Source organism: Pimephales promelas, chromosome 7 (assembly GCF_988280905.1).
Source record: "Pimephales promelas chromosome 7, fPimPro1.hap1.1, whole genome shotgun sequence".
Lineage (NCBI taxonomy): Eukaryota > Metazoa > Chordata > Actinopteri > Cypriniformes > Leuciscidae > Pimephales > Pimephales promelas.
In genome coordinates, this window is record NC_142775.1 from 17,036,284 (window position 1) to 17,048,387 (window position 12,104).

Genomic DNA, 12,104 nt, shown 5'->3' on the forward strand with positions numbered 1-12,104 from the left:
CTCTAGACCCTTCCAGTGCTGAGATATCGAAACTCAAAATTTCGACCTGAAAAAAAAAACGACAGTGTTACCCCTTACGTTTTTTTTTTTGGGCGAAAAATTAAGTATCCCCAATCTTCTCAAAACTCTGGATTCTGATAGAGGGCCATGAGACATAGACCTGAGTGCAACAATGGAGGCTCTAGACCCTTCCAGTGCTGAGATATCTAAACTCAAAATTTCGACCCGAAAAAAAACGACAGTGTTACCCCTTACGTTTTTTTTTTTTGGGCGAAAAATTAAGTATCCCCAATCTTCTCAAAACTCTGGATTCTGATAGAGGGCCATGAGACTTAGACCTGAGTGCAAAAATGGAGGCTCTAGACCCTTCCAGAGCTGAGATATCGAAATTCAAAAATTCGACCAGAAAAAAAAACGACAGTGTTACCCCTTACGGGTTTTTTTGGGGGGTGAAAAATTAAGTATCCCCAATCTTCTCAAAACTCTGGATTCTGATAGAGGGCCATGAGACATAGACCAGAGTGCAACAATGGAGGCTCTAGACCCTTCCAGAGCTGAGATATCGAAAATCAAAATTTCGACCAGAAAAAAAAACGACAGTGTTACCCCTTACGTTTTTTTTTTGGGCGAAAAATTAAGTATCCCCAATCTTCTCAAAACTCTGGATTCTGATAGACGGCCATGAGACATAGACCTGAGTGCAACAATGGAGGCTCTAGACCCTTCCAGAGCTGAGATATCGAAATTCAAAATTTCAACCAGAAAAAAAAAACGACAGTGTTACCCCTTACGTTTTTTTTTTGGGCGAAAATTTAAGTATCCCCAATCTTCTCAAAACTCTGGATTCTGATAGAGGGCCATGAGACATAGACCTGAGTGCAACAATGGAGGCTCTAGACCCTTCCAGAGCTGAGATAACGAAATTCAAAATTTCGACCAGAAAAAAAAAACGACAGTGTTACCCCTTACGTTTTTTTTTTTTGGGCGAAAAATTTAGTATCCCCAATCTTCTCAAAACTCTGGATTCTGATAGAGGGCCATGAGACATAGACCTGAGTGCAACAATGGAGGCTCTAGACCCTTCCAGTGCTGAGATATCGAAACTCAAAATTTTGACCTGAAAAAAAAAACGACAGTGTTACCCCTTACATTTTTTTTTTGGGCAAAAAATTAAGTATCCCCAATCTTCTCAATACTCTGGATTCTGATAGAGGGCCATGAGACATAGACCTGAGTGCAACAATGGAGGCTCTAGACCCTTCCAGTGCTGAGATATCTAAACTCAAAATTTCGACCCGACAAAAAAACGACAGTGTTACCCCTTACGTTTTTTTTTTTTGGGCGAAAAATTAAGTATCCCCAATCTTCTCAAAACTCTGGATTCTGATAGAGGGCCATGAGACTTAGACCTGAGTGCAACAATGGAGGCTCTAGACCCTTCCAGAGCTGAGATATCGAAATTCAAAAATTCGACCAGAAAAAAAAACGACAGTGTTACCCCTTACAGGTTTTTTTTGGGGGTGAAAAATTAAGTATCCCCAATCTTCTCAAAACTCTGGATTCTGATAGAGGGCCATGAGACATAGACCAGAGTGCAACAATGGAGGCTCTAGACCCTTCCAGAGCTGAGATATCGAAAATCAAAATTTAAACCCATAAAAAAACGACAGTGTTACCCCTTACGTTTTTTTGGGGGGGGCGAAAAATTAAGTATCCCTAATCTTCTCAAAACTCTTGATTCTGATAGAGGGCCATGATACTTAGACCTGAGTGCAACAATGGAGGCTCTAGACCCTTCCAGAGCTGAGATATCGAAACTCAAAATTTCGACCCGAAAAAAAAAAACGACACGTGTTACCCCTTACGTTTTTTTTTTTTTGGGGCGAAAAATTAAGTATCCCCAATCTTCTCAAAACTCTGAATTCTGATAGAGGGCCATGAGACTTAGACCTGAGTGCAACAATGGAGGCTCTAGACCCTTCCAGAGCTGAGATATCGAAATTCAAAAATTCGACCAGAAACAAAAGCGACAGTGTTACCCCTTACGGGTTTTTTTTTGGGGTGAAAAATTAAGTATCCCCAATCTTCTCAAAACTCTGGATTCTGATAGAGGGCCATGAGACATAGACCTGAGTGCAACAATGGAGGCTCTAGACCCTTCCAGAGCTGAGATATCGAAAATCAAAATTTCGACCCGAAAAAAAAAACGACAGTGTTACCCCTTACGTTTTTTTTTTGGGCGAAAAATTTAGTATCCCCAATCTTCTCAAAACTCTGGATTCTGATAGAGGGCCATGAGACTTAGACCTGAGTGCAACAATGGAGGCTCTAGACCCTTCCAGAGCTGAGATATCCAAAATCAAAAGTACGACCCGAAAAAAAAAAAACGACAGTGTTACCCCTTACGTTTTTTTTTTGGGGCGAAAATTTAAGTATCCCCAATCTTCTCAAAACTCTGGATTCTGATAGAGGGCAATGAGACATATACCTGAGTGCAACAATGGAGGCTCTAGACCCTTCCAGAGCTGAGATATCGAAATTCAAAATTTCGACCAGAAAAAAAAAACGACAGTGTTACCCCTTACATTTTTTTTTTTTTTGGGGCGAAAAATTTAGTATCCCCAATCTTCTCAAAACTCTGGATTCTGATAGAGGGCCATGAGACATAGACCTGAGTGCAACAATGGAGGCTCTAGACCCTTCCAGTGCTGAGATATCGAAACTCAAAATTTTGACCTGAAAAAAAAAACGACAGTGTTACCCCTTACATTTTTTTTTGGGCGAAAAATTAAGTATCCCCAATCTTCTCAATACTCTGGATTCTGATAGAGGGCCATGAGACATAGACCTGAGTGCAACAATGGAGGCTCTAGACCCTTCCAGTGCTGAGATATCTAAACTCAAAATTTCGACCCGAAAAAAAAACGACAGTGTTACCCCTTACGTTTTTTTTTTTTGGGGCGAAAAATTAAGTATCCCCAATCTTCTCAAAACTCTGGATTCTGATAGAGGGCCATGAGACTTAGACCTGAGTGCAACAATGGAGGCTCTAGACCCTTCCAGAGCTGAGATATCGAAATTCAAAAATTCGACCAGAAAAAAAAAACGACAGTGTTACCCCTTACGGGTTTTTTTGGGGGGTGAAAAATTAAGTATCCCTAATCTTCTCAAAACTCTTGATTCTGATAGAGGGCCATGATACTTAGACCTGAGTGCAACAATGGAGGCTCTAGACCCTTCCAGAGCTGAGATATCGAAACTCAAAATTTCGACCCGAAAAAAAAAAAACGACAGTGTTACCCCTTACGTTTTTTTTTTTTTGGGGGCGAAAAATTAAGTATCCCCAATCTTCTCAAAACTCTGAATTCTGATAGAGGGCCATGAGACTTAGACCTGAGTGCAACAATGGAGGCTCTAGACCCTTCCAGAGCTGAGATATAGAAAATCAAAATTTCGACCAGAAAAAAAAAACGACAGTGTTACCCCTTACGTTTTTTTTTTTTGGGCGAAAAATTAAGTATCCCCAATCTTCTCAAAACTCTGGATTCTGATAGAGGGCCATGAGACATAGACCTGAGTGCAACAATGGAGGCTCTAGACCCTTCCAGTGCTGAGATATCGAAACTCAAAAGTTCGACCTGAAAAAAAAAACGACAGTGTTACCCCTTACGTTTTTTTTTTTTGGGCGAAAAATTAAGTATCCCCAATCTTCTCAAAACTCTGGATTCTGATAGAGGGCCATGAGACATAGACCTGAGTGCAACAATGGAGGCTCTAGACCCTTCCAGTGCTGAGATATCTAAACTCAAAATTTCGACCCGAAAAAAAAACGACAGTGTTACCCCTTACGTTTTTTTTTTTGGGCGAAAAATTAAGTATCCCCAATCTTCTCAAAACTCTGGATTCTGATAGAGGGCCATGAGACTTAGACCTGAGTGCAACAATGGAGGCTCTAGACCCTTCCAGAGCTGAGATATCGAAATTCAAAAATTCGACCAGAAAAAAAAAACGACAGTGTTACCCCTTACGGGTTTTTTTGGGGGGTGAAAAATTAAGTATCCCCAATCTTCTCAAAACTCTGGATTCTGATAGAGGGCCATGAGACATAGACCAGAGTGCAACAATGGAGGCTCTAGACCCTTCCAGAGCTGAGATATCGAAATTCAAAAATTCGACCAGAAAAAAAAACGACAGTGTTACCCCTTACGGGTTTTTTTGGGGGGTGAAAAATTAAGTATCCCCAATCTTCTCAAAACTCTGGATTCTGATAGAGGGCCATGAGACATAGACCAGAGTGCAACAATGGAGGCTCTAGACCCTTCCAGAGCTGAGATATCGAAAATCAAAATTTCGACCAGAAAAAAAAACGACAGTGTTACCCCTTACGTTTTTTTTGGGGGCGAAAAATTAAGTATCCCCAATCTTCTCAAAACTCTGGATTCTGATAGACGGCCATGAGACATAGACCTGAGTGCAACAATGGAGGCTCTAGACCCTTCCAGAGCTGAGATATCGAAATTCAAAATTTCAACCAGAAAAAAAAACGACAGTGTTACCCCTTACGTTTTTTTTTTTTGGGCGAAAATTTAAGTATCCCCAATCTTCTCAAAACTCTGGATTCTGATAGAGGGCCATGAGACATAGACCTGAGTGCAACAATGGAGGCTCTAAACCCTTCCAGAGCTGAGATATCGAAATTCAAAATTTCGACCAGAAAAAAAAAACGACAGTGTTACCCCTTACGTTTTTTTTTTTTTGGGCGAAAAATTTAGTATCCCCAATCTTCTCAAAACTCTGGATTCTGATAGAGGGCCATGAGACATAGACCTGAGTGCAACAATGGAGGCTCTAGACCCTTCCAGTGCTGAGATATCGAAACTCAAAATTTCGACCTGAAAAAAAAAACGACAGTGTTACCCCTTACGTTTTTTTTTTTTGGGCGAAAAATTAAGTATCCCCAATCTTCTCAAAACTCTGGATTCTGATAGAGGGCCATGAGACATAGACCTGAGTGCAACAATGTAGGCTCTAGACCCTTCCAGTGCTGAGATATCTAAACTCAAAATTTCGACCCGAAAAAAAAACGACAGTGTTACCCCTTACGTTTTTTTTTTTTGGGCGAAAAATTAAGTATCCCCAATCTTCTCAAAACTCTGGATTCTGATAGAGGGCCATGAGACTTAGACCTGAGTGCAACAATGGAGGCTCTAGACCCTTCCAGAGCTGAGATATCGAAATTCAAAAATTCGACCAGAAAAAAAAAAACGACAGTGTTACCCCTTACGGGTTTTTTTTTGGGGCGAAAAATTAAGTATCCCCAATCTTCTCAAAACTCTGGATTCTGATAGAGGGCCATGAGACATAGACCAGAGTGCAACAATGGAGGCTCTAGACCCTTCCAGAGCTGAGATATAGAAAATCAAAATTTCGACCCGTAAAAAAACGACAGTGTTACCCCTTACGTTTTTTTGGGGGGGGCGAAAAATTAAGTATCCCCAATCTTCTCAAAACTCTGAATTCTGATAGACGGCCATGAGACATAGACCTGAGTGCAACAATGGAGGCTCTAGACCCTTCCAGAGCTGAGATATCGAAATTCAAAATTTCGACCAGAAAAAAAAAACGACAGTGTTACCCCTTACGGTTTTTTTTTTGGGCGAAAAATTAAGTATCCCCAAACTTCTCAAAACTCTGGATTCTGATAGAGGGCCGTGAGCCTTAGACCTGAGTGCAACAATGGAGGCTCTAGACCCTTCCAGAGCTGAGATATCGAAATTCAAAATTTCGACCAGAAAAAAAAAAACGACAGTGTTACCCCTTACGTTTTTTTTTTTGGGCGAAAAATTAAAGAGCATATTGCAGGTAAAAAAAAAATCGAAATTAATATATAAGCTTGTATGAAAATACCATATGAAAAGTAAATGCAGGATTTAAAACGTTTTAAAACGACATAAGGGCACTAATTTTGTAGATAAAGTGAGCGTTTCTTGGACTGCTTGTAAAAACGGCTTTTTTTTCAACAGCGCGTCATTTTACGTCATGTTAGGGAGCCGCCACCCACCCTCGGTTCAGTGCAGAGTAGGTTGGTATTCAGTGAGAGCGGTCGTAAGTAAGTTTGTTTTCGGTAGTTATTGTATTTTAATTTATCATCGTCATGGTAAATTATTGTGTTTGTGGAGGTTGCAAAAACTCCGGCCTGTCAGGACATCGAGTCCACAGATTTCCTGACAAGAAGAAGGACGGTGCTGTCTTTCGTGCCTGGGTGAGGTTTGTGCAGGTGAAGAGATGGGATTTTTCTTCCGCATCGGCTTCTAAAAACGCGGCCGTCTGTAGCGTTCACTTTAGATCGGAGGATTATCGTCCCGGCGATTTGATGGAGTTAAACATGGGATACCGAAGCAAGAGGCAAGTGAGACTCAAAGCTGGCGCGGTTCCTTCAGTGCACACCGCATCTTCAGCGGGTTCTCCCGCCGGCGGGAGACTTGATGGTCACGGATCCGTCAGAGATGCAGCTCGACGAAAACGTGAACTGTGCACCGTAAGTCGTTTTTTAAAAAACAATTACTAACTAACAAATCAGTCAACATAATTATTTAAATAATGAGAAGAAACGTGACGTGAACAAGTTGTTGTAAATTACCGCAGATAGCTTGTAAGGCATAATAACGAATGCTAGTTAGCGAAATCGTAATTTATTGTCATGTTTTTTTTATAAGGTTTTATCAGAAAATCCATGTGATGAAGGGGGAGATGCATCTTCAGCCAGTGCTGCGGTGCTTGTTTCTGACCCAGCGCAAGAGCCTTTCTCTCCACTGGCCCCTCAATCATCTGTGCTTCACTGTGGCTCACAGTGTGACCTCAGACCTTTACATCGTTCATCAGGTGGATTAACATTACTCATATCTAGAATTAATTGTACATGGCAACATCTGTTTACATAATCTATGAGAGCAAATAATTAGTAAAATATTTTATGATGCAGGTACCTAAGCAGTGACAAGCTGTTTGTATGACAATTGTATGACAGTGGACATTGATTTTAGCTGTCCAGGCACAACCCAAGATGGTCAGTGTGGGGACTCAGACAGAAATGTTTAAGAAACCAACATCAACTCCACTGCCCAGTCCTGTGCATAGTGATGATGAATCCTCTGTTTTCATGGACAAACCTGGTGATATGCCATGGTTCCCAGAGGGGGAAATGAGAAGTGATTCATCTGATGAGGAACCACAGCAGGAATCTCACCCTGACCTCAAGTAAGACTTTTTTTTTTTTAATTTGAGATTTTCTATGATCATATTGTGTCAAGTCAAAAATAATGTTTATTGTTTTGTTTTTTTCAGTGCTGCTGACAAGTTCATTGTGTGCCAAAGCCAGCTGATGTCTCTCTTTACCATTTGCCCAGCCTGTTCTGGGGAAACCCAAGGCAATGTTGAGAAGCAGGAGGGAACTTTTGTAAAAATAAAGCAAGTAAGAAGCTATTTGTAATTTCTGGTAGAAAATTAAATTGTAACATAACTTGTTTATTTTGCTTTAATTATTACACTAAGTTATTTGTATGGTATAGTCATTTTCCGCCTTTCACATCTCTTAGGTCTGTGCAGCATGTGGGTATCAGCGTTTTTGGCAGAACCAGCCAATGCTGCATCGAAATATGCCGGCCTGCAACCTATTACTGAGTGGGGCCATCCACTTTTCAGGTTGCATGGCTACCCAGACCATCCGTATGTTGAAGCTGTTTGGGCTTCAGAGCATCAGTGTCAGCACCTTCTTCCGCCATCAGCGCTTTTACACGATTCCAACCATCGTGCAGGCGTGGCAGAATGAACAGGCAGCGATCATCAGAGATCTGAAAGAGATGATGGGGGGACTGATCCTGTCTGGTGACTGCAGGTAGCACACTTCAGTTTATATCATTAAAATAGAAAACAAGTCTAAAATGGATAATCGAGTTTAATGTATTAGTTTCAGTGCTTAACCATAAATTAAACTGTTTTTGACATATATAGGTCAGATTCACCTGGCCATTGTGCAAAATATGGCACATACTCTTTGATTGAGGACAGGATCAATAAGGTTTTAGATCTTCAACTTGTCCAGGTAAGTTTGTTATCAAACACACTTATCACCTGTCTAATGTTACACAGTGAGATGACCAAATGTTTTTTTTAATTTTTATTTTTATTTACAGAGCTCCGAGGTCCCAAGTAGCACCTGGTGTGAGTTAGAGGGCCTAAAGCGCAGCATAAACTTTCTGACTCAGCAACATATGCAAGTGTCTGCCCTCATCACAGACAGAAATCGGCAGGTAAAGAAACGCACATGTACACATCTAAAATATTCCTGCTGACTATATTTACAACTAAAATCAAATGTTCTTTTTCAAAATTTCAGGTTGCCAAGTTTGTACGGGAGGAGTTGTGTCCCAAAGGAACAAGCCATTTCTTTGATATTTGGCATATTGGCAAAAGTATGTTGCTTAAAGAAAGTAGTTTTGTTTAGATTGTCTATAATTACATTTTCCTTTTTACTATTTTGTGTTTCTGTTCTAAAACAGGCCTAGGGAAAGCATTGGATGCTGCTGCAAAGGAGAGGGAGTGTGAAGATCTGAAGCTGTGGAGGCCAGCTATTATTAACCATCTCTACTGGACTGCAGCTTCCACCCCTAATGGAGATGCAGATGTGATGGAGGCCAAGTGGAGAAGCATGGTCAACCATGTTCAGGACATCCACGAACATGGCACTGCTACATTTCCCTGCTGTGCACATCCACCTCTGGAGGGTGAAGCAAGGAACAAGGAGTGGCTGGAACCAGGTACAAAATACTGTTTATTATGTGGCTGAAAATGTATAGTGAATGTTCATTGTGCTTGTTTTTCCAAATAAGGGTTTGCCATTTCTGAGATGTCGTAGCAACTCTCAAGCTAGCCGCGTTACAAAATAAACAAACCGGATTAACTAATAACACAATGAAGATAATATGAACGAGAGGTGCTTTTGTTTCGAAACAGGATTTTTAACATGCTTTTTTTAACAAATGTTTTGAATGCATCTGGATATTTCTCACATACTCTTGATTCTCATACTATTCAGTGTTAGCGCACCAAATAATCATTTTAAGAGCCAAAAAAACAAACAAAAAAAACATGAACAATATGTGATACAAATCCCACCTAATTGTGATCGTCCAATCATGACTCATCTTAATAACAAGATGTGCGTTTATGTGTGTTTATGCAGGATCAACTGTAGCAGTTAAACTGGAGAGTGTAGCTACTAGAACAGCGCTGGTAAAGGATGTTCGGCAGTTGTCCCCACAGCATCAGACTTTTTCACTGGAGGCATTTCACTCCCTGATCCTGCACTTTGCACCGAAGCACACTGGGTTCTCCTTCCTTGGGATGCACAGCAGGTAAAGTGTGTGATGTGAAAGAATGAGTACTTTCTGAAACTAATGCAGTCTAACACAGCAGCCCAACTTTCTTTAAATGTGTTAGTAAGCAATACTTTTATGTTTTTTTTATATATATGTGTTGTTTTTACTTCTGGGTTTATTCACATATGCATAACTTGTAATGGGTACAAATTACACTTTTTCTACAGACTTCTCTTGGCAGCCCTGCATTTCAACCACAATGGCAGCAGAGAGGTAGCTCGAACCAGTGATGGTGAGGCATGTTATGCGGTTCGCTACCCAAGGTTCCGCAAAGGTGGCTGGGTAGTCCGTCCTGTAAAGGAAAAGCCATTATATGGTGGGCAGTTTCAGTCAGTTCCTAATAAGGGTGTAACGATATTCGAACCAAACCGAAAGACCGTGATACGGAATCCACAATTCGAATCGCGATAATCTCATAGAATTCCGAACACGCCCCCTCTGCTACACCAGCCCCGCACAATGGACCTCATGTCTTATGTGTACACAACGAATTCAGTTAGCCTTACCACCAATAATAATAAGCAAGGTGTAATCTTTCTAATTCTGTCTATTTGATCACGAAATTCTAACAATAAATGGTGTTTTGGACTTTTGGCTCTCTTTGATGTGGCGTGACAGATCGCTGTACTAGATCCTCATTTCATGCGGCAGCGCAGAGCACGAGTAAACGCAATCATCTCTTCCTCAGTTACAGAATAAACATGAATAGACACCTGAAGGTATGTTGACTTGAAAGATGCAGTTAACTTACTGAAAGGCATCATAACTCGTGTAATCGCTCAATCACTGTTTCAGCAGCGGAAAGACGTCTATAAAACAGCATAGCTTGTCACTAGCATAATATTTACCTCAACAGGCAAGTGATTCAGTGTCCGCAACTTGTTGGTTCCTATAAATGAACTCTTGCACTAAATAAATGCACTATATTAGCCTATATATTATATTTTACCTAACCTGTTAATCTTGATTATTTAATGTATATTTAAAATATCTTTCATGAAAATGACAGCAAATGAAAGTGTAGCGCAAGTTCTGCCAGGAAGACTCAATTGTCACGTCATTATTACCTTCTCATCTATCCAATCGCGTTCTAATAAGTGAAGTATAAAAGACCCTTACTTACACTTGTCTGAGTTCGCAGATGCTGACGCTTCACTTACCACCATCCTCCCCACCTCCACCAAGACGGTCTTCGCTCCATCCTTCCCACCACCACCACCAGGTCGTCCCTTCCAAAACTCCAAGGGGGGGTCGGCTGCGCCCCTGCCTTCATCTTCAGGCAGGATATGCCGAATCCATACCCTCGGATCGCGAGTTACAGACGGGGCCTACGCCAAAGAACTTTTATTGCATATATGGCTTGCTGGGCTGTTAATAAAATGTTATATCGTACAGTATCTTATCTCCCAAGTCTTTCTGGTAGAACTGTGTAAATTATTGTATTTCAATAACAAATTTGCACAAGTTAATGCAAAAACTGCCTTACATTCTGTTTACATGTTTTCATACGTGTTGTGTGTTGATTATTATATCTTAAAAATAAATAGCATCTGAATTTAGGCTAGAAGTCTAGGCTCTGTTGTCAACCTTTTCATCTTATAGTAAAGTGCGGCTCCCATATAATTATACAGCATAGCAAATTTTTTTTAATCCTTGCAAAACGTTTAATTGTAATTTAATTAATTTAAAGACAAAGATACAATATTTTCATTAAACCACTGTTTAAAAAAAACAACAACAACAACTAAAAAACAAAAAAATAAATTTTAGCTTTCTAAACCGAACCGAGACGTCAAAACCATGGAAGAACCGTACTGTAAGTTTTGATAATCGTTACACCCCTAGTTCCTAAATATTAAGTCAGACCACGAGTTGGCAAATGAATGTGAATATATTTCTCCCAGCATATGCATCAGCCCTCATGGAGTCTCTGAGAGAGGAATACTCTAGGTCACCACAGGCTCTACGAGAACGCAGTGCAGTTTTGTCTTCCTCTACACCTGCTCCCCTTTCCAGATCCCACCAGAGGATCAACAAGGATGAGGCTGTTGGCGTGTATCTATCACAGCATTCACGATTTAACACGTTAATTACACCTTAGTATGATACCTGAGATATTATTTAATTGTATATATGATAATAAAAAAGTTTTATAGAGACAATTTGTGATTGTTTATTTTCTATTGATTGTCAACAAAATTGGGCCATTCAAAACCTTTATAAAGTCCTCCTTCCTCTGGAAACTGCCCTCTAATGGCTGACACAACACATGCAGGGGGCTTCCTGATGTGCCTGCCCAGAATGCCATAGGCCCAGCGGACAACCTGCCTGTATGCAGTGTAGCGGTATTGCCTGAAGATATGGACAAAATATCAATATTGATCATCTTATACCAATGGTAGTCATGCCCTAAATAGAGGCAACTTGTAATTTAAAAAAAAATAAAAATACTTGTATCAATAGATTGTTTAAATATTCTAATCTTTAAGTTTGTTCATGTTATAACCCAGGTGAAAAATATGTATTAAAAATGTACTTGAGTATGTTTTTAGTACAATAAAAAAAATACTCAAGTACAGTTACTTTTTATACATTTAATAGTACATCTACCCTAAACATACTCATGTCTGCTGGCCTGGAGAGGTCCATGGTCCTGTCTGAAGTGCA

The 12,104-nt window shown here is 40.3% G+C and overlaps 1 protein-coding gene across 1 annotated transcript; it reads left to right on the top strand.

Moving 5' to 3' along the window:
- The first annotated feature begins 7,029 nt into the window (after positions 1–7,029).
- LOC120488618 (uncharacterized) lies at positions 7,030–11,599 on the top strand. Its single transcript, XM_089133144.1, has 10 exons — positions 7,030–7,257; positions 7,345–7,471; positions 7,596–7,894; positions 8,011–8,101; positions 8,193–8,309; positions 8,396–8,471; positions 8,559–8,816; positions 9,242–9,413; positions 9,605–9,753; positions 11,342–11,599. Exons 1-10 carry the CDS (start codon positions 7,064–7,066, stop codon positions 11,536–11,538), a joined length of 1,680 nt encoding a protein of 559 aa, XP_088989270.1. The 5' UTR covers positions 7,030–7,063; the 3' UTR covers positions 11,539–11,599.
- Positions 11,600–12,104: the final 505 nt, after the last annotated feature.